The sequence below is a fragment of the Ptychodera flava genome, chromosome 18 (assembly GCF_041260155.1).
Source record: "Ptychodera flava strain L36383 chromosome 18, AS_Pfla_20210202, whole genome shotgun sequence".
Lineage (NCBI taxonomy): Eukaryota > Metazoa > Hemichordata > Enteropneusta > Ptychoderidae > Ptychodera > Ptychodera flava.
Genome location: NC_091945.1, coordinates 31,119,719 through 31,145,321, shown reverse-complemented (window position 1 = coordinate 31,145,321; position 25,603 = coordinate 31,119,719). Strand labels below are relative to the sequence as shown.

General features: G+C 35.2%; 1 protein-coding gene across 1 annotated transcript; it reads left to right on the top strand.

Moving 5' to 3' along the window:
• The first annotated feature begins 456 nt into the window (after positions 1-456).
• Positions 457-25,163, top strand: LOC139117372 (transcription factor CP2-like). Its single transcript, XM_070680445.1, has 15 exons — positions 457-882; positions 5,976-6,020; positions 6,641-6,785; positions 7,611-7,716; positions 8,253-8,362; positions 9,213-9,359; positions 10,042-10,146; positions 11,354-11,439; positions 12,130-12,235; positions 12,983-13,076; positions 14,995-15,085; positions 15,457-15,506; positions 16,146-16,288; positions 16,905-16,956; positions 18,142-25,163. Exons 1-15 carry the CDS (start codon positions 722-724, stop codon positions 18,177-18,179), a joined length of 1,479 nt encoding a protein of 492 aa, XP_070536546.1. The 5' UTR covers positions 457-721; the 3' UTR covers positions 18,180-25,163.
• The last annotated feature ends 440 nt before the right edge of the window (positions 25,164-25,603 follow it).

The window sequence follows — 25,603 nt, the reverse complement described above, 5'->3', positions numbered from 1 at the left end:
TGCCGTCTAAATGTCACAGATAACTTCAAGCTTTATATGAAAATAAGATGTTAGAATTAAAATCATCATACTTGTTGAATCTGAAATTTCTTGTTCGTAAATAGCTAAAGGGATTTACTAAACAAAACTTCTTTTGTTATTAAATAAGCCAAATTTAGAGATGAAGCATTCGTGAAAAGGAAATGAATGTCTTATTCTGCAAGATTCTATTACTAGTAACGATAGACAGATATTGCACTGTGATAATACTAAGAACAAATTTTTCGAAACGATCACGGAAAGAACTCGCGAAGCCGTCAAAATTAACAGATTTTAAAACAAAAGGTGGCTCAAGGAACTGATGCGTATTGTAGAGGGCGGCAGTCATAACGTGAGCGACCAAAGCCACCCAAATCATGCCCAAATGTTATTTTTGTTTTTAGAGGGCGCCAAACGAAGGTTACCGAACATGCGCACATATCATTTCCGGATATTCTTCTTGAGAGAAAAACAATTCTGCTAGATTTCGAAATATCGTATTTTAAAGGGGTTTCCGAAAGAGGGAAACGTATTTCAAAAACATATGCTAACAATACATTAATTTTCACAGTGTGTTGGGAACACTTAAAAGTGTTTTGCGCGTTAGTTTGAGAGGAAACCGATCATCGAGGAGGACTGTGCGAGCGCAGAAAGTGATCGATCGTAAATCGTGTGAACAGTATCGAGAGCACACGCTGTCAACATGGAAGGTACGGCGATAGGCACAAACGTGGAAGCAGCGACGATCAGTGCAAGTAGCATGACTTTCAACATGGATGACTTGGATCAAGGTTTAGCGGCCGATTTTGACAGTAATCTCACCGGTCTTGGCACCGAACTTGGAACATCTGCTTACAATATGAGGTAATGGAATCTGAACAGGGCTTCTTTATTTAGAAAAGTTTATGATATTTTCCAACTTTACTTACATGTGTACCTCAAAAATGTTGAACCTCGACCTCAACACGTTGAATTATTTGCTTTCTGTCAGAAGCAAATGATATCAATGAGATTAATGATTAGACACACGCACGCTTTTGCCCTTTGCTGCACTTGTATTGATATACTGTCCTTCCCAGCTTAGACGATTGGAGCCACTTGTTTGCAAAAAAGGGGCTCTTGCCCCTATCTCGTCTCACGTGACAGCTACTGACAGGAAGTCTACGAGATCCCCATCAATAATGTCAGGGTCCACCATTGTAACAGCCAACGGGGGTCCTGTCATTATTTACAATCAAATTGCTCACTACATACAGTTTCTAATTAAACGTAACATACGTACAATCGTGAGGGAGCTCAATGTGTGCTTCCTCCATACTACAATGAACATTTTACATATCGTAACATTCACTGCATTCAGGCTATATCAGTCCACCAGAAATCTCATTACTATGTATGACCATGGTAGTAAAATCCCCAATAGAATGGTACAACTTTGTTAACCTAAAGTAGTGTGAAATGGTCATTGAATTTATGCCACATTATAATAATTAATATTGATGTCAGAGAAGTTATCATGTAACATTGTAAGTAGAGAAGTTACCCAAAGCTATTCTATGAAATCAGAGAGTTTTTAGTTTGGAAATTGCTTGCTACAGTTCTGGTAGAGGGACCATGTGCAAGCCCAATTGATACTGTAATATTCACCGGTACTCTTAGTCACTGCTGTCTTGTCTGAGCACACATTCAAGTTGTTGGTGAAATCAGTGGGAATCTGTTCAAGAGACAACCTCTCACGGTATACTATGTCCTTGCCTCAACTCCAACCTTGACCTCCCAATAAGTCAAAAAGTATCTTAAACACCATATTTTCTCAAGCCAGAATGATGAAATAATTTACTTCCTACTCCAAAAGCCTGCACTTTTATTCCTAGTCAGCTGAGTGCAAGAGTCATATCATATCCTTTGCAGAACTGAAAAAAGCTGGCACCTTGTGATGCTAATTCTGTCAAATGACGAGTGTTCCTCCAGTCACTTTCCGCACAACCAAAACAGGATGCGAAATTCAAAGTATACACATATTACTTTTGACAGCATTTTAGTCATTAACCCTTCCATCACTATGGTTTAGTCCAAACTCATTGTTGTCGATGGTGAGCCTTGACCATTTTACAGGGCATTGGGATGAGCTGGTTAAAGGTGGGGTTTTAATCTTCTAGTCAAGTTTGTGATGCCAGGTTTCACGTGTGGCTTCCTTCAGCATGTTGAAACCTTTTTCGCTTGTCAATAAAGCCTATGTTACCAGTAATGCTCATGCAGCAAGCTAAACTGACAAACAGAACACAACAAGTATTTTAACCCTCTGAATGCCAAAGTTAATATTTGTTACCTTCATAAAATATACCACAGTAAATTTTTTCATTATTTTGTCAAAATTTTATTTGAAAAATGTAGCTTATGAAATTTGGTGTCCATTTGGTCCAACATTATCAAAGAACTACATAAAAATTCCTAAAAATTGGTAAAATGTTGCAATAACTTTTTGGTAGGAAAAATTACAGCACTCAAAGGGTTAACATGCTGTATCCTCCTACTGAAGAAGAAAATGTCAAGGCTTGGATGAATGTATGAAAACTTGCGGCTGCCTCTTAAATTTACAATTCATGAAGGTTTTTTTTTCTGTTAATTGAGCACTATTGAGAGTTGTGATCAATTATATTCCTGTCAAGGCCACAATAGATAAGCCAGCAAAAGTTACTGGTATTGACATCAGTGTAGCATGGTGGCACTGTTACAGTCAAAGGCGTGAAAGTGACTGCAGAATATTATTGTTCACAATGGCTACACACTTGGTCCATGTGACTCAAGTGTATGCCACACAACCAAACCCACCTTCATTGATGGGATTGTGAAGGATGGACAAACATGCCCCACATTGTATGTAAATAAAGTGTGTCCTTCAGCTTTGCTGTGTGCTGCATCTCCGGAAATACGTCCATCTGCTGCCACTTGTATTTGTTATGTAATGCCATATTTACTGGCCAAACTCTGTGCTGTGTACAACAAACTAAAACCGTGACCACGTGTCATGGTGGACATAATCCCGGAGGTAATACGTGGATTTGGTTGGCCTTGAATGTTGATATAGGGCACTGTTACACAAATCATAATTACACCAAACCTTGAGGTTTATTGTAACTGCACACAACTGTATTTTTATGGTTCAATGCATTTGGCATCCAGTAATAAATTTGTGAGACTCATTAACTTAACAAAGTAATTGAAGGGTCAGTAGCTGGAACTTTTGATGCATTTTTCACGTTCTTGTTCTACTCCCCAAAGCAAGTTGAATTAACGTGAAATTATTTAGTGTTCTAACATAGTTATATATGTGTAAAATGCACTGTTATTGTTTACATTTGAATTCTAATCTGGACGAGAATTCTTGTCACCAATAACGATGCAGTGTGCACATGTACCAGCCACGTTGACCAGCTGAATACTGTGTATTTGAACATGCTTTTGGGAGTAGAATAAGAGACTGATGTTGACATAGAAACAAGATTATGAAAAAAATCATAGAAGTTACAGCTGTAGACGCTTTGAATCAAAGGGGAAATATACATATAATAACGGCATTTTTTTAAAATTACATCATTTTTGTAGTATGTCTGAGAGAATAACGAGAAAGATATTTATACACAAGGTTTAAAACAATACCTTTGAAAGTAGACAAGATTGGTTGAAATAAGGACCCATTTAGTACATGTATTATATGTTTTTAGCGTAGACTGAAGGATACTTGGCCCATATATTAGAATTTTAAAAATCAAAGTAACCCTAGTGGACCCAATTGCTTCAAAAGGCTGTTCCCTAAGAAAATCATGTTTTCATATAAGGAAGATATGACCCAGTTTTCATCAGGTACACCATTTTTTTTCATCTGTGTAAAATGTTGTTGGTGGCCAGCCGAGCCAGGTTTGGGTATTTGTATGCATGAGATAATGTTTTTCACTGGAAAAGGAACATCTTCAAATCGATGTGTTTTCCACACTCTATGATCAATGAGAGGTAGGTTTGGAGTTTCAACAACACTGATAAACTGATCAATGAGTAGAGGTTGTATGGATTATTTCTGTCTTTTGCTGGAGTATGAGTACTCTCAATTTCAAATTCCTACAGATGGTATTGGCTGAAAATGACATATTTCTGTCCAAATATCAGATTTCATGGGCTGAAAATGACAGTTTTATCCTGTTGACAAACACAGCAGTCTCAAAATTCACCTTTTTTACTGCTTTCTCTGACTCTAATTGTTCGCCTGTCATACGGAGCACAAAACGTCCTAGAACCGTGACACCGCCTTGTCATAAGCAATGTTTGCATTCAATGTTTATCTCCCAAGATGGATGGATGATATTAATATCGTGGAATCTTTCAAGGAACAGGATTGCTCTTCCCGTAAACATGTTCTGTTATTAATCTCCCATGATTTTGGAGAATAGTATATGAATCGGCACTTCTTTTCAAAAAAGTCGTCCTTATTTTTGATCAACAAAGTACATCTCTTTTCAATTGTGTCTGTGGTAATTGCTGTGTGTGCACAAATTATAATCATGGAACTTAAAAAAAGTAGGAAATGTATTAATTTAAGATATTGATTTAGAAATTGCTTATTATATTATTCTGTTAGTAAATATTATACCAAATGAAAGTAGTTAGAAATTGGCTAAAACTCACAGATGGCCTAGATAATTATGATATTATACTGAAAGAAAATAACAACGAAGAATTCTGCTTTACTTTGAAATACTGAGAAAAAAAAAGTTATTCCCAATCCTGTACAAGCTCATGCAACTGCCTGTGCTTAAATAAATAAAAAGTTTATACTTGAATGTTTCTCAAGTGATACATGTAGTATTTTAAGAATAGATACAAAATACGGTATTATTGGGATCCAAAAATCCACAAATAGTCATATGTTGTGTGGGCATAGATCAAACCACCGTCTGTCTGTGGTCTTTGGACTGAAGCTGTTCATATAGACAGTCTTTCAGTGTTGTCATTGCCTATTCACAGAAATGACAAAAAAGTTGCTAGAGTATGGCAATGCTAATGGCCATGCTGTTCCAATACAGATATACCATTACTGATGAACTTTCTCAATTCCTAAGGTCAATATGCTCACTTAATTTCAAGCCTCTGATCTTGAATACAGTATCATTACTTATGCTACCTGATTCTTTGCACTGTAGCTGTACCTTGCAAATAATGAGAAATCAAATCTATCACAAAAACACCATCAATTAAGAAAAATCACTATTATTAGTATGTGATTTGTAAATTCATGACCGCACTACAAAGGCACTAAGGTGGGTAGTCTTGAGAGGATGATGCACGTCTTGTTATGAATGCTTATATTTACTGACTAGACATCTTTACTGACGTGTTTTCCCCCTTCTCTCTTTATCTTTGCATTTTGGTTCAGGCCCTACTACCCTCCTACAAAAAACAATTTGGAAGACCATTTCAATACTCTGGTAATGAAATGGCTTTAAATATTACAGATGTCTTTGTGAGGGAGAAAGTCCCTGTTTTTCATATATTTTGCAGTATTTGTTTCACATGAGATGAAATTATATTATTCTGCTGCCTGAGACACACTTTCTAAATTCAATAACCATTGTAGCGGTAGAACCACACTGCCATTCAATATGTTGATCCAACATACCGGTACATAACATGCATTCTGTTGCATACTGCAATGCACCACATATAAGTACTTAAATATTATATCTACTGGCAGGTTGTGAGAAGCTGGTACAAGTGGACAGTCATCATATTTCACTTAACACAGTTATCATTGATAGTTTCTGATGTGAAACAAAAATAACTTAAATATTGTCACAAGATGGCAACTGTATGCTCGTAAAGAAATTCATATCATCAGTAAGACTGATACTAATAAGTCTTGAGAATTCTGTGTCAATTTCTTTCTGTGTTTTCTATCTTCACAGTGAGGTGTTGGCAGTTTTCAAACAAGAAGAAGAAGAAGAAGACGGGTAAGGAGACTGTGATGTGAATTGAAAACAGAATCTAAAAGGAAATGCGAAATTAATTTTGCATGTTCGCATTTACAAATTGAATACAGCTTCAGTGAAATATCAAGTTTGATTTTAATAGATTGGTTGATCTTTCATCTAGTATACACCCATATAAATTTTTACTCCTTTTCCAGCTAGTTTAATTTGGAAATCAGTGACTGTTTACAGGGTACTCCTTGAGTGATATTGAAATATCCAGGTTCCTGCTTTGTCTATTCAGCATATGTGATGAACATTGTTATTGTGGACAAAACCATTCAGGTCCTGACGTCCTTGAATTCTTTTGTCAACTAAGAAAATATACCCTGTACATAATCCAGACTGTGTTTACAAGCCAAATACCAGGTACTTCCACATGCTTCAGGAGTTTTAACAAGAGCCTAGACCTGATTTGAAGGAAAAATATATATTGGTCAATAATTACACTTTCTACTGCATCAATCAAACTTGGTTAATCATGTATAGTGCATCGTCACATTGATGGTCTTTGAAAAGCCTTGTCTTCGCAAAATACATTACAACATCATCTTGACAAGCAAAATTACAATGGTTTGTGATTTTCTTTGTTTCTTTGATAGCTTTCAATATATTCTGTGTGCTGCAACATCCCCTGCTGTCAAGCTCAGCGAGGAGACATTGACATATCTCAATCAAGGACAATCCTATGAACTCAAATTGAATAAACTTGGGAACTCAGATTCTTGTGCAGGCAAAGTCCTCAAGGTGAGAATATTAAGTCCTTTTAACCCTCTTACCAGGGCATTTTGGTAAAACCTTGTTGTTCGCTATGGCAAAGTTGGACTTCTACACAGGGATATGGGGGAGATAGGGCTCAGTATCCCCTCATTTGATTACTGTAAGCAACATCATAGGAATACTGTATTAAAAACTGTGAATGTTTACTTGAGTTCCAGTGTGTCTATAGTAAGTCCAGTGAAAAATGCCCATTTTTGAGAACAGGATGGTTCTTGTCTGGATTATGCAACAGCAGAACTTACTGTACCTTATGAAGTGTAGTAGCTTGTCGACAGAATTTCACAAGACACAATATTTGACAGAAGCAGACTCTATAGTATTTGCCAAAGAAATCTCAATCACTTACAATAATTCTGTCCTCTTACAGTAATGTCACTAAATAAATTCCTTGCACTATATCCTCTAAGTGATATTGTACAGTTTACCAGAGATGGATTATCATCCGAAAGATTTTGTCTACGTACTTATAGATTGGATGGCATTGGAAAGATACTATGCTAACAGATGATTGTTTCCTTGGCTTCTATTTAAGTAAAATCACAGACATACTAGCAAGCCTCTCTCTTGTTTTTTGGTCGGTGGTAAACATTTCCACATGAAAACAATTCTTGATATATAATATCAGGGTATTTATTCACTGATAGAAAATGCCTTCGAGGAATTTTTGCAGAAGTGGAAACACTCCACTGGTTCCCAATGTTGTACATAAATGGAGTCTGATAGCATCGGAAAACCTTTAAGATGGCCTAATAAAATGTGGGATCAACTTTCATTTTCCTATTCTGATTTCAGAGCGTTATAAGGGTTCTATTTCATGATAAAAGACTTCAATATACTGAGCGAGAGCAGCTGGCAGAGTGGAAATCACAGAGGCCAGGAGATAGAATTCTAGATATAGGTATTGTATGGCACAGTGTTCTTCTACATACTTTTGGATATACAATTCAGAACTTTATCCTGCATTTTTCACAAGCCTAGTGTCAGTGACAAAAATGAACGTTCATAAAAAGAGTAATTTTAACGTCTGACTGTATTGAATTTGGCCATACCACGAACAAGAGGTGTCCCATGGCTATTTTTCTATCCATGACACAGTTTCCATTGTCATAAATAAGAGAGTTTCTGTTCACTTTCCAGCCTCCTACAGGCATCCATACCAACTGATATTAGGTTTGCACTGCAAACTAATGGGTAATATTGAATATATTGATTGAAATTAGGCTTTGTTTCACAAAACTATGAATAGAATACCACGTAATAGTAAACAACTATTACCTGGTCATCACGGCTGTAGCACCTTGTTTATTATTAGTATTGTGTAGTGCTATCTTACAGAACACAGAAACATGCAAGTTCAAAGAATGCATTACACATGTTCCAGCCTATGAATGTAGGATTATTCATGTTGACAATTTCACATTTGTAATTTTACAGATGTACCCCTGTCTTATGGAATCCTTCAGTACATTAGGAGTCCGACAGCTCTTAATTCTGTTGAAGTTATTTGGGATCCATCCAAAGACAGCGCTGGCGCATTCATACAGGTCAGTTTGCTTCATCTGACAATTTACACAATGCGGTTATATTTCTATGGTTGGATAACCACAATCATAAAAATAAAAAAGATGCATATGGAGTCCATTCATCATCCATGTCACATGACTGTGACCCACCCTGAAGAGACACACCCATGAGGTCAATTAAAGTTGAGTAATTTCTACCAGTTTGAAGTCTTCAATTAAGGTAGTATGCACCTCGAAAGTGAGACAAACTTTTTCTCACACTTTCCTCAATGAAACTTTCAACTATTCTCTTACCAAATTAAGATAAAAATAAGGGGTCACCGTGTGGTATCAAAGTTTGGTACTAGAGAAACAAATTACCCATCATTTTGCAATATTTGAAATTCAAAATGGCTGCCTTGGCTATGTTAACTCCATGAAAAAAAAAAAGCATTTTCATTTTTTGATAAACTAACATGGTGAAAATTTTTCTTACTCCAAGAGCCTTTAAAATGGGCCCCCACAAGTGATAGATCAGAAAAAGACCTGTAAAACTTTGAGAGTCTGAATATTTGTCCCCGAGGCGCATTCTACCTTAATCAATAATTGTTCACGGACTATTCCCACTATGGTGTATGGGGAAGTGTATTTTATGTGTTGCTTCTTTACTGCCCTCCATGTATCCATCTGCATCAGGAAAAGGGAGCTGCATCGGGAAAAGGATGAGAACCTGAAGACATGCCATGTAGATCATATTCTACTGCATACCTGTGCCTTTATAGAAGGGTGTTCAAAACCAATAGGAACTTCTGATAGAATGAAACTTTTCTCAGCATGTTTTCATTAGCCATTTTGTCATGTGTGCTAGTTCTTATCTGTATTTTAATTCCAGGTACACTGCATCAGTACTGAGTTTACGCCCAAGAAACATGGCGGAGAGAAAGGTGTCCCATTCAGAGTACAAGTCGACACATATTTACACACGCAAGAATCTGACACACATCTCCATTCAGGAAGTTGTCAAGTGAAAGTTTTCAAGGTAAGGGGGTTCAAGTTCAGCTCAGTATAGTTGACCTTTTGTTTGTAGGTCATAAATATAGTTGTGGACTTGGAGTTTCGAGAAAGTTTTCAGTAGTGCAAAATTTGTCAATAGCATTAATTGACAGGAATTGCTGTTCCATGAAACTTACCCCAGGACATTTATTTGCTGGACACATTCTAACAACAACCCTAACTATGTACAGGTGATAAATGCCTTGGAGGTAACTTTCATCATACCATATTAGGAATTGGGCACACCCAATGACGTTGTAGAATGACTATCGTAACCCTGGCCAAAACTGCCATAGAGGGTGGCAAATGTCTGGGCAGTTTAATACATCCAGGGGTAATTTGCCTTGTACTCAAATTACTGTCATCCATACTATATATGAGATTACAATTACAAATTTCCATTATTGCTCGGACGTTTCATTGCTTCCACGGTGACAAGTTTTTGCCCAAAACAATTCAGAAATCTTGTATCACAGCACACACTAAAGTATGAGAGGTGAAAGGATGAGTATGAGAGGTGAAACTAGGTTCTACAACAGTACATATACACCACTGATTTGTTCTGAAATAAATAATTTCATATAATTCCATGTAGATTATATCATTTAGTTGAAGGAAGTGACAAACTCAATTAAAACAAAGTTCAACTTTAAAATAATCTCTGACAGCCCAAAGGAGCAGACAGAAAGCATAAAACAGATCGAGAAAGAATGGAAAAGAAGAGTGACCGAGATAAGTACCAGCCATCTTATGAATATACAGTCCTAACAACTGTGAGTACCTTCTCTTTTATTGTTCTCTCCCAGACAACAGGTCTACACTTTTTTCTTTGAAACTTCATGGCTGTAAATGTGCAGGGTGAATAATGGTGAATAGTTTATACCACACATTGGACGGTTTCTTTTTGAGAAGGGAGATGGTTCTGCTCTGTTTACATCACTACTGAGGCATGAATAGGGATGAGTACACAAAAACCATTGGCTAACAAACTGAAAGCATTTCCTTAGGTCTTTGGCTAAGTACTGCATTCTCAGAAGTTACTAAGGCACTACAAATTTGCATATATCAATATATGATTGTCAGCCATGTGTACTCATATCTAAATATAGCAAAGGAGGTTTGTCAGCCATGTTTACTCATATCCATATTTGGTAAAGAAGGATTGTCAGGCATGTTTTACCCACAGAATGGGACTAACATAGTGCATTTTTTGTATGGCCACTCAAGTGAAAATCTTTGATTGACTTCTACAGTTATAGGAGACCAAATTCCTTCAACTGGAGCCTTAACATCTCCTAAGGATAGATGTGAAATGCTTTGTTTATCTACAACCGTAGTTTTAAGTCTTTCTGTTGCAAACACAGCAAATAATTCAAGAACCAGTCAGTGGTACTGTCATCTTCTGTTGCCATCTTGTCAATATTGAAACTTGTAATTTAGTCAGGGTTTTGCTATTCATAAAAAAATATATGTAAGGACATATATATGAATGAATTCACACTGTGAGAGTTGGTCTCAAAATGTTGCCACCATAACAAATATTTCTGTCAAACTTCAGAACTATCCAAAGACAGACCAAAAGAGTAAGATCCAGCCATCCTTATAGGGCAGTTCCATTTTCAATTCGGCAGTATCTATGTATCCCATATAATGTAGAAGTGTAGAGATACATAACACAGACAGACAGAGACAAAGACACACAGACAGACAGGTAGACACAGATACAGACACACATTCCACTTCATATATATATATATATATATATATATATATATATATATATATATATATATATATATATATATATATATATATACATACATACATACATACATACATACATACATACATACATACATACACTCCTTGTGCAACTGAACACCTCCAATTTATTTTATTTGGTAGAATACGTACCTTGAGGCAAATGACCTTCATTTTGTGATTTAATGACGCTGTTTTACTCAATATTTTGTTTTCCAGTGTCAACTTAACTCAACATCAATTCCGTCAACAGTTGCACCATTGTATGATGCCGCTGATGGATTCAATTCATCGTATGAGCATGTGTAAGAATTTCTTCTCTCTTTGAATGTTGTAAAATTGCTAGCTTTTTGTTCTTTGATTATGTATTTGAAAATTTGTCCCAAGAAATTTAGAAACATATTGTAAGAGTAGAAAGCACTACTTTGCATGCCCGTATTTAAGTGGTTTTCTGAAATATTTGTCACTTTCTTGAGAACTGTTTGCATGTGGAACATTTAAAGCTTCAGTGAAAACCACAAGAAGCGAAACAAAATCTCAATACTGTCAGTGGTGTCTTCAAAGAGAAAATGTTGCTTGATTCTTTATTTATGTAAGATATTATTCACGGGTGAGCTGAAAATGCAAGTGTCCATCTTGACAAATAGTAGAACTGTCTTCCCTAAGTAATTTTTGTGTTTCTAAGATTTTTGAAGATAGAAATGGTTTTTGAACCCTTGAACAGTTTCTACTACTTCATAATATTGCAGCCACATCTACTGATAGGAACATACCTTGTCTTCATCTTCAGCTAAACACCACTCAAACCTGAGATAGTGAGATAGTGTTCAAAATCTTGTGACAGTCAATTTGACAAGTTTGAAAATTCAATTCATAATACCGTTTACCTACCAGAAGCCTGTGTATGCAAAGTTACCTTGTTATGAACTTTGTTATACATATTGCACTCCAAGCCATGCTGCTTATCATGGCTGTGTTCTGTTCTTCTGCTTCAGTGTAACCAGTCCTAGCTCAGGCATGGATGCAGCCAATGTGGTCACAGCCACCGCTGCTACCCCGACGACACCGGTCGCTGGTGATTTGAATGTCCCAATAACAGATGTGAGTATTTTTGTCAGGATTAGTTGTCTACAGCACTGACAGCTTTATTTGAAAACTTCAGATTTATCCAAGAACTAAAAAATTTGACCACCATCTACAAGAAATGTCATGTTGACAAGTGTATTGATAAACAAAGCAATGAAAAATATACTGGTACTGAAAGTTGAACTCAGAGGCGTGAAAAAATGAACTGATTTACGATAACAAAGTTTGATAATAGGAATTAAACAAAAACTAAATTTGCTGTGACTATAAAAAAAGAGGCCAAAGTTTGTCCTTGACCTTCAAATCCTTCTAGCCTTGAAAATTCCGCAACAAAATCATCAACTTTGTTTTTCTTTCCTAAAAGTAAGGAAAACTTCATCCTTTACAACAGCATTTCGATCCAATTAAAAACAACTGACAATATTTGTATTTTCTTTTAGTATCGTGCTCTACCCCACATTCAAAGGGGAAGAATTCAACAAAAATGATGAAAGTCATTGCACTCTCATAAGTTTCAAGGGGGTTGGGATGGGTTTTGGGAATTGATATTTTTCAGCTAACATTTAATTTCTGGTGGTATCAATTCCAGTTTCAGACCAAGAATATATAATGAAAGTGAAAGTTGACAGATCTGTATTTATTGTATTTGATGTAACTGATGAAATGTTTTCACTCCTACATGTCACATTAGTCTCCCCATGTATCTGTATGAATAATTAGTTTGGTTGTAATATGTGGTAATGTATCAATGTTCCTTTTCAGCCCCTGTTACCAACGGCAACAAGTCAACAGACACAAGACTGGCTTTCAAGAAATAGGTTTGCAGCTTATAGAAAATTATTTCAAAATTTTACAGGTAATATTATTCATGTTAGTAACATTATTCTTTATTTTAGCATTATATTAGCATACAAACATGAACATGTCAATCACAACATTAATTCCAATGAAAGTGAATGGTAAAGTTTCATTTTTCATAGTAACTTTGTAATTTGTTGCTTTCACAAGAGAAGGAAAAGTTGTCAGACCTATTTGTCTAAAAACATTGTTATACAAAGACTTCCTATATAGGGAAATACAAAGCAATAAAATCTTAACCAGGCATTGCCTATCATGGATTGTATAACTACCTAGAAACTTAGTTATTTTTAATAAGCTTTTAGAAAAAATAAGATTTTTTAGTCAGCCATTTTGTTACTGTTGGTAGTGCTGTACAATAGCATTCATGGTGAAATGTCACAAAGTAGAGAATGACATTGAATACTATTGACATATCCACCGTAACCAAAAGCAAACGATGTAGGAATTCATGGGAACTGAAAGGAAAAAACATATTGTCAGCCGTAGTATTGCTCTCAGCAATGCCATATGAAACAATATAGTGAAATGTCATGAAACAGAAATGAATTTTTTTGAATAAAATGTACATATCCTATATCACACAAAAGGCAAGGACTGGTCTATACATTGATCAGAACTTTAACAAAAAAGAAAGAAAACCTCTGGAGTTAACATCTCTTTTGCTTTCAGCAATACTATCTGTAGCATCCATGGTGAAATGTTACAAACTCAGAAATTAATTCAGTCAAAACCATGGTAACGTTGATCAATGAAAAAAGTGAATGGTTAAGACAGTCAGCAGAACAAAAATGAAACAAATCACAAAACTATCAGAGGTGACATTGAAGTGACATTGTCTTCTTTATGACATCTTTAACCCTTTGAACACAAAAGGCTATTTTTGTCCCCTTTATATAATAAACCCCAGTCAATTTTCTCAAATTTTGTCAAACTTTTCAGAAAAAACTGTAGCAAATGAAATGTGATGTCCATTTTGTCAAAAATTATCAAAAAATTACGAAAAATTAATAAAAATTGGTAAAATTTTGCACTAAAATTTTGGTGGGAGAAAATTATAGCGCTCAAGGTTATAAAACGTAATGATACCAACAGTAAATGTTTGACCTTGTTACTATGTACAGTTTTTGTATAATCAATGAGAAACTGATAACTATTATGTTTGACCTTGTTACTATGTACAGTTTTTGTATAATCAATGAGAAACTGATAACTATTAAGAGAAGCATACATTTTGATGGCCAAGGGAAATACTACGTCCTTGAGAGTGATCAAACATTTATCATTGGCACTCTAAGAATCTGAGCTGGAGAGTACAGACATCTCCTAAACTCACTGAGCCTGGTACATTGTGCAGCGGTGCATTCCTTGTCCTATTGGACTCCTGTGAATATAATCAATCAGAATAACAACAACACACTTTCTATTTGTGTCTGCTGAAATCGCAAAATGAACATGAAATGTAAGATTCATGGAGTTACACCATGAGACCATCCTCTCTTACTTGTGTCCGGCTGTATGTCAGTAACTTCAGGGTCAGACATTGTACTATCAAAATAAGATGTGTGAAAAAAAACACAACGCCTCTTTTACATGAAAGTGAACTCTAGTATTACCTGACTGTTGAATAACTCAAACTTTAGAACAAAACAGGGTATTCTGAACCTATCTCACAATCTCTAAGGCTTGATTCTTGATGTTTTGGCAATTTTGGTCCTCATATGCAAAGGTATACCTGTTGTCACGAGCAGGATTGAAATGGCAAGATTCTCATTTGGACAACTTTGTTTCATATTTTTGATTTCATTTACTTTATTTTATGGTATCTATTGTTCAGTGTCAATTGGAATCTGCCTATGTTATTAAACGTTGTATGTTGTGATGTAATGTTATTATTGTGATTTTTTGCTCTTTAGGTGCTGATTTACTTCGACTAAGTCGGGTTGATTTGATTCAAATTTTAGGATTAGCTGATGGTATACGCCTCAATAACGCCTTGCAAGAGAGGTAAGCAGTGAGCAATCATTTCTCCCCCAAAGCTACATAATGTAAGAATAGCATGTAATATGAATCCAATGCTGGCTTTGGTTCACTTATTTGAGCAATCAATTTAACACAATTTAGTCCCTGTTGCCTGGGAATTTAAAGAGAATTGATGAAATTTCTGCTCATGCCTGAATTGTTATCAAAAGGAGAACGTGTTCAAAATATTTCAAATGAAAGAAAACCCATTTTAGGCTTCAAAATTTTGTTTATCAATGTACTCTGTCAGCTGTAGACATTATGTGCTTTAGCCAGAAAAGATACCAAGAAACTTCAAAATATTACAAAAACATCACTTCTCATTTACTTGCATATCTTCATTTGCTTTTATTTAGACATGTACGTCCAAGATTAGCAATATATGTCTGTCAAGAATCTGACCAAGGTAGGTTACCATAGTAACTGCATGGTGTAGCTGGGAGACAAGATTCATATTTATCTGATTTGCAAAATAAATGGAAAGTAACAGTATCCTGGATTGCATACACAAATGTATATTTGATCATATTATGTGGTGTCTATTTCTAGGTGTGAAAAATTTCATATTTCAAAATGGACATTACCGGAGGATAAGTTTCATAGTCACCACAGCAACGTGCATTTTCGCCTTTGGCAATTTCCACTTAGGTAATCAGATTGGAAAATGTGAAATTATGTACCAGTACATTGACTGGCTGTGAACAGCAGCTATCATGGTGATTGCATTTATGATCATTTGCCAATGAAATGTGATGTATTTCCATGGTGATTTTGCAGTCTCCATTCCAAAACAAGGTGTAGATTTCCAACACTGTGTGTGGTCAATTTTTGTCAGAAAATAAATCATCAGAGTTGGCAATCTGTTGAAAAGATACTGAAACTAAACAATGCTTTAGAAGAATTTATATTGAGCTGACTTTTGAAAACTCATTTACTGGACAAAATTTAGTGATGTTCACCGTGGTGGCTGTTTACTCAAGGTTTTTTTGACAATGCAAGATTACATTATGGTTATTTATGAATTATGTTTTGAATTTCCCTGCAGTGTATCATGCCATATATTTAGAAAATTCAACTTCAGAAGAACTTAAGACCAAAGTGGCACAGTTGTACAACGTAGGACTAGACAAAATATCCCATGTCGTCCGACAGACACCGGCAGGAATCAGGGTACTTGTCTCTGACGAGGTAAGCAGCATTGTGTGTGGTTGAACTATTTTGATGTTTTTGTGAAATCTGTCAAGTTGTTGTTCGTTAAGTAAAAGATGACCCATCTATAACAACCATAAAATTGTTCTATGCACAGGAGATTTGGTTTTGCAAACCGTACTCAAGAGTTTTCCTGTTGTTATCGATGTTACCAGTTTAGAAAGTTGTATTAGGAATCAGCTGTCAGCAAGGTGTATGAAAATGTAAAAAATCAATAAATACCTCTTTGATGTATACATAAGTCTTGAATGAAGTTGAAAATTTTAAGTCAATGGCAGGTATGAGAGTTGACAGGCAGGGTATTTCACATGGTATCAGGACAGTTACCCTCTCGATATTTACCGCTTGACATATTCAACCTACCAGTTAGGTGTGAGGGCTACGGATAGGTTTGGTAAAAGTGTTGGCTTAGTATAAAGTGTCCAGGGGTTATGTGTCCTAGAACCTTTCATTTCAACATTCAAATATGCCGTGTTTCTGTAGTTTTCTTCACTAAATGGATTTTTGGTTCGTGTTTATGAATGCTGATGTCCTCCTACAATATATCATGACCCCATTTTGTAAGTCACATCACAAACTATATCTCTCTCTACAGATGGTTCAAACCTTTGAGGACGAAAGTAGTTTCAGTATTGAGGCTTTGAAAGGTAAGTTGTATGGAAAGCCTGCCTTCCATTAGGTGCTGAGATTAAGTTTAGGTGTTTATAAGTACCCATGGTGTAATCTGTAAATAACCAATTACCATGGTGTAATATGTAAATAAGCATGGTGTCATCTCTAAATAACCATAGTGTAATCTCTAAATAACCATGGTGTAATATGTAAATAACCATGGTGTAGTCTGTAAATAACCATAGTGTAGTCTGTAAATAACCATGGTGTAATCTCTAAATAACCATGGTGTAATCTGTAAATAACCGTGGTGTAGTCTCTGAATAACCATGGTTTAATCTGTAAATAACCATGGTGTAGTCTCTAAATAACCATGGTGTAATCTGTAAGTAAATATGGTGTAGTCTCTAAATAACCATGGTGTAGTCTCTAAATAACCATGGTGTAATCTGTAAATAAGCATGGTGTCATCTCTAAATAACCATAGTGTAGTCTCTAAATAACCATGGTGTAATCTGTAAATAACCATGGTGTAGTCTCTAAATAACCATGGTGTAATCTGTAAATAACCATGGTGTAGTCTCTAAATAACCATGGTGTAATCTGTAAGTAAATATGGTGTAATCTGTAAATAACCAATTGCCATGGTGTAATATGTAAATAACCATGGTGTAGTCTCTAAATAACCATGGTGTAATATGTAAATAACCGTGGTGTAGTCTCTAAATAACCATGGTGTAATCAGTAAATAACCATGGTGTAATCTGTAAATAACATGGTGTAATCTGTAAATAACATGGTGTAATCTGTAAATAACCATGGTGTAGTCTCTAAATAACCATGGTGTAATCTGTAAATAAGCGTAGTGTAGTCTCTAAGTAACCATGGTGTAGTCTCTAAATAACCATCGTGTAGTCTCTAAATAACCATGGTGTAATATGTAAATAACCATGGTGTGGTCTCTAAATAACCATGGTGTAATCAGTAAATAACCATGGTGTGGTCTCTAAATAACCATGGTGTAATCAGTAAATAACCATGGTGTAGTGTCTAAATAACCATGGTGTAGTCTCTAAATAACCATAGTGTAATCTGTAAATAACCATGATGTACTATGATGCACCATAATGTGCTACCAACACATCAGTTATTCTGTTCTGTTTCAATACATTAAGTAATGTCCGGTACACTAATTCATTTTTTCCCTTCTCTATTTTCAGATGATGGTCGAGAGACTTACACTGTAGTACTAAAATAACTGAAGGATTAATAACCTTTACCTGTGCTACGAATAATATCCGACACCAAACACACCTTGAGTCCCAAGAACTTTTCCCCATACTGGTACCCCATTTGGTTGCTGCTACTGTCTTTTATGTTGAAATATCAGTTTCTCAGTAGGTCATTTTCATTGTCCCTTCATTGTTTTGCATCCGAGTATTTTTGATTGTTCAAAATTTGACGTTCTGCTTCAAGCAATATGTAGTGTTGCCTGAAACTGAGTGCCCACTGATAATTCATGATGAACACAGTGATTATGGTTGGCAGTTCCATAGTGTTCAACCAACATGGTGGATTCTTGCCACAAAAATAACAGGATGTAAAGTCATGCAGGGTCACAGCAAATCTGACTCTGGAAGCCCTCTGTGTAAATAAGAATACATATATGTTAATATATTGGCTTTGAAAGCTTGTAAAGCAGCCATTTTGACTTTGTAGCAGGCAATACTACAACCTGGTTGGTGAATAGCAAATAATTGTGAACTTTTGACAAATTTATTGTAAATGGTCCCCCTACATACTGGAATAATGTCTATCTGACAGATGTGATGTTTCAAATCTGTTTTAAATTTGTCCTTTTTGTTACATCACATTTGGTATACCAATGTGAGGTTATCGTATAAGCTGAATAAGTTCATTTGCATCCCATTTGCATGTCTGTATGTATGTATGTATGTATGTATGTGTATGTATGTATGTATGTCCGTCCACATCAAAAACTCCTAAACCGCAGCACCTAGTGTCTTAGTATTTTGTGTACAGGTGCACCTAGGGGTGGAGATGTGAATTTGTTCAAGTGAACTTGTCAGTGTCAAAAATATGCAAATGAGGGGAAAAAAGTAAAAATTATTCTTCTCTGAAACCGCCAGCCCAATTGCTCTCAAATTTGGGTTGGATGTTTGCAAAGGTGTTACCCTTCTAATTTGTTGAAATTACGACAAAATTTGAAATATTACTGTTTGGGGCAATTTTTGTCATTTTCGGTCAAAAAACCTTAAAAAATATTTTCTTTTGAAAGCTCCTGGACAGACAGCTTTTATATTTGGTGTACAGATGTCCAGAGATGACAATAGTTAGATATGTTTAAGTTGTCCTGAAATATACAAATTTGTATTTTTAAGACAATTTTGTCATTTTTGGTCAAGAAAACTTGTTCTCAAAATTACTTGTCTGATAGCTTTGTAATTTGGTACAAAAGTCCCAAGTGTTAAATAAATTTTCTGCTCAAAGTGTTGGGAAACCCCCAAATTTTTATATTTTAGGTAATTTTCTCAGTTTGTGACCTTAAATGACGTACACCAACCCAGGATATGTTGTGACACAGTTTTGAACATAATTTTGTCATATTTGGTAGCAATTTGTAGTAAAATTTGATCCAGAAAACAAAGCTGAGGTAAATTTTCTCATTGCGAACCGATTTTTGCAACTTTTCCACGTATGACACTCAAGAACTGATGAGAAATTTGGATCCTGGATAATTCCAGATGTCGTAATCATCCCCCACAGTGGAAAGCATTTCACTATCATTAACTAATTTAAGTGCTGTTTACATTCAAATGATAGCACTCATAGCATTAATTAAAAAATCCAAAGGTTGTAAATACATTTCCTGCCATCTGGCCTTATGTAAACATGGTCAACCAAGGGGTGGAACATTTGATATTCAGATAGAAGATTGATGAGGCAGCATTACTTTTTACCAGATCCCTTGTACATTTTTTCCCACTCTTTATTTTTCCCCACTCTTCCAACCTTTTCTTTTTATCAAGCCTTCTCTGGCTAATTTTTTTGTTGACATTTGCTTATGTATGTAGGATCTGCTTGCCCCATTGCTATAGAACTTGATATGCATGTTCCTAAGGATGACCTCCAGTACCTAAGTTGCAGACCTTATTTGCTTTTGTCATTCTTGTTTTTCTGGTTGAAATATTTCTTGAATGGACCACTCCAAACCAAATGTGAGCACACTCTCCTTGACGGTATATTTTTTTAATACATGCTGCATATAGTGAAAAATCACATCAGTAATTATGGTATTTTTCAAAAAAATCTTATGTAAGTTTTATGATCCCTTTTGATTGTATTCAGGGGATGCAAATGAATGACTAACTTTGTAAAATCTCGCCACTGCAGGGTAAACGTCGGTGAATGTCTTGAACACCGGTCATAATGTTGATAATAGAAAACCTTACGAAGTCATAGGTATCGCCAACTCTGTGCATTTCAGAAAGATACAAGTCAACCTGGGTGGGTTTTTTCAGTTTCAAGACAAAATGGCTGCTCAGAAATTTCCAAAACTGTCTTTATAATCAAACCAGAGGCACTTCCCGTAAATTCAGCATTTTTGTTGAAATATATAAAGTTCAATGCCAATTAAGTGTGCTTGTATTGCACCTTCTGCCATCTGAATAATTGCATTTTAAAGGTAAAAAGTGTTTTCTGTATGTGTATGAAAAAGTGTTCTGTAGACACTAAGCTTGTGTGTACATTCATATCATTTCAATAACATGAAGTTTTTGTTGTGAGTATCTGTACACTGCTATGCATTGACCAACATGGTTAACATCAGTTATTTTAGTAAAGGTGTCAAGTGTGAAATAGTGTGTAAACGTGAAGTTGGCCTGCCCAGATTGCTTAACTTTTTTCAAACAATGACCTTGATTGGTTTAATTGCCGTATGAAACTTGCTGTCAGTGAGTGTGCCACGGTATTATATATAATAATAATGCCTCCTAATTACCGTGCACATCCAATGAAACCACAATGCAAAACAAAATTTGATTGGAGCAGGGAATAATAATTTTTGACTTTCATATCCACATGTATGCATACTTATGAGCTAATTTGCATAACAAAGGTACAGGATGTAAACAGTCCATAGTGACTGGTACATAATCAGGTCATTAACATAAATTGCTCTGGCCACACTGAAAGCTAGTCACATACCGGTAGATATGTTAATTTCAATATTAAAATCACAAATATGATTGCATGTGTTATGTTATACCATGTTTATGCAGTGCTGAAATTATTTTTTTACTTCCATGTGTATGATTCACTAAAGTTATGCTTGTCACTGCCACATAAAAGATATTTTTTATTGTTATTGGCACTTTAAACATTGTCATTACACAGATGTGCAGACCATGTAAACTGGGACAGACCAAATCAAGTTTGATTCAGTATAGTGTATATCTGTGTGAAAATTATAAAACAAACTTAGGTATGAGATTTTGTTTATCCAAATTGATTAAATTCACTTTATACATCATGATGATGTAATTAGCAATATTCGAGAAGTGAAAACCATGTAAAATTTACATGGTGATCACATAAAGTTCTACTTTCTGCTTAGTGTAGAATGGTGAAGAATTGTTCCACTCTGTTAGCATGTGTTTTTGTATTCTTTCTTCGCTCTTTTAAAAAATATGTTAGTTCTCTACTAATTTTAAAATCTTTGAATGAGGAAGCTTGAAATTGCTTAAATTAATGAAATAATTAAAATTTGATTTCTCATCCTATCGCAACTTAGTTCTTTGACCAGATACCCATAAAGGATATGAGATTACAATACTTAAGTTTAGGCTTTTCTCTACATCTTGTTTGTTAATTTATGTCTACATTGTATCGCTGGTCTAGTCCAAACGACTTCTGAATAATGTCTAGTTTGATGTTTTATCAACTCAAGATGATTTACTTATTGAACACCATGAAGGGGTACAGTTGAAATAATCATGAAGTATTCACGATACTCCAATACTGATGCTGTCTGGAAAGTTTCTTTTCAAAACGTTTTTAATTTGCTCTTAAAAATGTTATCTGTATGTTTAACTCTTGCTATGTTCAAGAAAAGTAATTGTGAGATTGTAGGGTTTTGGTGTCAGCCATACCCCTTTCAATACCAAATTTTTGGGATAACTGTACTGTCTTGTCAATGATGTCAGAGTTTGACCCCTGTTTTCAGAAGTAAGCTTGAAATGTTTAATAAAATGCTACCATATTTAGAAATTATTTGTAAAATTGATGGATAAATGGTGAACACTATTTGTAAAAGTTTGGTGAAAAGTAGGACATGGCTACTGCAATAGATGTCACTGTTATGTTTGTTTGCTCTTCTTTTGTCTTTAATGTCAACTTCAGTTCCCCAAGCCATGTTGAGGTACATATTGTTGAGTTTTTTCAACTTAACCTGTACATGTGTTTACTGCATCGTTATTGCTGACAAGTGAATTCTGGTCCGGACTAGAATAGACATGTAAACAACAACTGTGCATTTTACATGTACAGATGCTTTGTGGCATGGCAAATACTTTGTGTTTCAACATGCCTTGAGGAGCTGAATAAGAACTTTGGCAAAATTGTAACAGACATTTTTATACAAGATTGTGCTCATTGTAAAAGTTGCAGATGAAGTGGCGGCCATTTTGGTTTGAAAAATGGCAAAATTCAAGAGAACTGTAATATGTTGTTTTTTAAAGCTATTTGATTGAAGATATATCTGTATTATTTCAGATACTTTTCAATTATATTTAGAAATTTAGTATTTTTAGTCCAAAAAAGCCTTAATGTGTAACTAAGACTTGTTTTCCATTATTCTCATTTAAAATGCAAGCCTGTTTCAATACATCTTTGTTCCCTGTGAAGAATTTTTCAACATGATGCATAAATGTAAAAGTTTATCTTTTGCAAGTTCCTTCTGATAGTAATGCAAAGTAAAGACTTCCTAGAGTACTATTCCCCAAGTGTAGGAAAAAGAATGCTAGTACACAGAGGATGTAAATTTTATCCGGGCAGGTAAAATTTTATATTAACCTGCCGGATTGGCAGGTTGAAGTAATTCCTGATTTTTGATTTGTTAAACTCAGGGGCGAGGTATAGCTGGTGTACAGTATGCGGGAACATAATTGTAAGGAAAGGAAGTATTTTGCTGGCACTGGCAACTTTTCAAAGATATTAGTACAGATGTTGTTATTTGCAATGAATTGGCTTCACATTTTTCTCTGTAAACTCCAGGAATTCAAGGAAATATTACATTCAAAGACTTGTCTTGATCTAGAAATTACAACAGACCCACTGGCTCTGCAGTTTTACACCTTGAAGGGTTTTTCTCCATCCTATGAAACAAAAATACTTTTGTAGGTCTCACGGATGCAGAGACCTATTAATGCTTTGGTTAGTGTTGATGTGCATGCCAACATAATGTGGTGCACAGTTGTGTCATTTTTGTCTCCACATCTTGTCTGAAGAAATCACCTCGTGATGTAGATTTACCTGAATAGTACTTTGTTTTGCAAATTTCCATGTGTCGTGGCAGACATCGGAGAAAATTACATTTATCTTTAAAAAGGTTGTTGAGTTGCATATCAATATAGGCATTTGGACTTGAAGTGTAGTTTAGTGTACTAAATATAACCACTATACCAGAAATTTGTTTTTCTTTGGACAAAATGGTGGATTTTAAGAGATGTATTGGGTGTGTTGAACTATAATGAAAGTGTGGTTGAGTGAAGTCTTACCCCTCAGGTGTTTGATGTCGTAAAATTTTTCCTTACAAATGAGACAGTACCGGTACTATCTGCCTTGCCTTCTACTTACAAATATGTACAACATAACACAAAGGCTCAGATTAAATATTAAGGCAGAATGCGCCATAGTACAGATATTCAGACTCGCAAAGTTTTACAATACTTTTCTGGTCTAATGCTTTTGAGGCTCATTTTAAAGCTCTTGGGAAAAATTTTCACGATCTTACTTTTTCAAAAATCAGAAATTTTATTCTTCTGCATACAGTTAACATAGCAATGGCAGCCATTTTGAATTTGAAAAATCAATTAATTTTAAGTAATTTCTTTCTCTGTACCCTTGATTTTTATTGTTGATTTGCCACTGAAGAGAATGATTGAAAGTTTCATGGAGGAAAGTTTCAGCATAAGTTTAAGTCTTTCACTTTCAAGGCACTTACTATCATAACACCTCTAAGTGGACACTAATCATATTGGATATGGAATTAAAAAAGATTGTACCAAGGGGGCCCTATTTTTGTCCATCCTCAAGCTAATGATTCCCTAAGTTACCTGTGATCAATGCAAAACACCACTGTGTTCAATAATTTCACATGCCACTGTTTCAAAAACAGGAATTGTTTGACTTCTTCATATTACCTTCTACGTTCAATTTCTTCCTATCCCAGTGTCACATGACCTTTCCAGCATGGGACAATCTTCTATGATTGGCTGTTGACTGTCCCTCTGGTTTGAATTACACAATCAGAAGCATCAATGTCAGCCTCCCTACAGAGTAACCCGGTTAAACCAGCCTATCAGAAAGGGCTGTCCATAGTGTTCAGTTGCAGTATTTTTGTACTATTACAAATAGCCATTCACATTGTAAAGGAGAGTATTATAGGAAAGTAATTGTAGAGCTTCCCGTGATATTTCAGGAGAAAAATTTATTGTCACAGTAAATGTTGGCATTTTGTTCTTCATTCTATCATAATCTTATGTGTTTTGAAAAAGAAATATTTTTACTCATTGTTTATATCATGGCCACTGCTAGCTTCTCCCCATAAAACACGAGAACATAAAAAATATCCCCTTCATATATGGAGGGAATTTGGTGTGTGGTGTGGTCATTCTGAATCAGGATACATGTAAAAATATATGGAAACTTTGAACACTTTAGCTAAAGTCAAGGTGTGAAAAAATTATGAATAATCTCTGTATAGTTTTATTTTTTATCAAATATAAATTAAGGCAAATAATAGAAAAATGTATGTGATTGAAAGTTTGTGTGTTTTGTGTGGTGTAATTCTTTGAAAGGCAATTTCATGATGAGTGGGTGCGAGGGATGTCTGTCATGTAGTCCAGCTTCTGTAAACATTTACTTTGATATGAAATGTATATCTTAGCAAATTTTTTGCCAGCTGAGAGTTTCAGGAATAAAACTCTGACCATCGTAAAAACTTGTGTGTTTACTCTTTATTTGCCACAAAATTGAACTTCTTTGTTAAAACTATGTCTTGGGACACAGTGTGCAGAGGGACAGTGCTCAAGATGAGCTATATAAATACATCACTTCCAGATTGTTTACAAATATGGACATTGGTTGAAATGTTGCCAACCAGATCTGAGGCTCTGAAAAGTCAACCTCACCATTCTCAGAGACAAGAACAACAAACACAGTCCCTATCCTACATTGAAAGTTGTATTTTTCTATCACACAGACAATTAAGTCCCCCCTGGTCAGATGTAAATATGTGATGACAAAAGTGATAGAATGTGTCCGAATTAAACATTTAACATTTTACCATTAGTACCTCTTCAATAGGGCTGTTCACAAATGACATCATTTTTCTCTCATTAATATGCAATAATAAATGTGCAGATTTTGATTACATTTTTA

Bases quoted from the DNA above. Each gene is read 5' to 3' on its own strand.
- LOC139117372 (XM_070680445.1), top strand. From the start codon at position 722: ATGGAAGGTACGGCGATAGGCACAAACGTGGAAGCAGCGACGATCAGT. The intron at 15,086-15,456 runs GTAAGCAGTGAG...GCTTTTATTTAG, and splicing joins AATAACGCCTTGCAAGAGAG to ACATGTACGTCCAAGATTAG. The intron at 16,957-18,141 runs GTAAGTTGTATG...CTCTATTTTCAG, and splicing joins CAGTATTGAGGCTTTGAAAG to ATGATGGTCGAGAGACTTAC.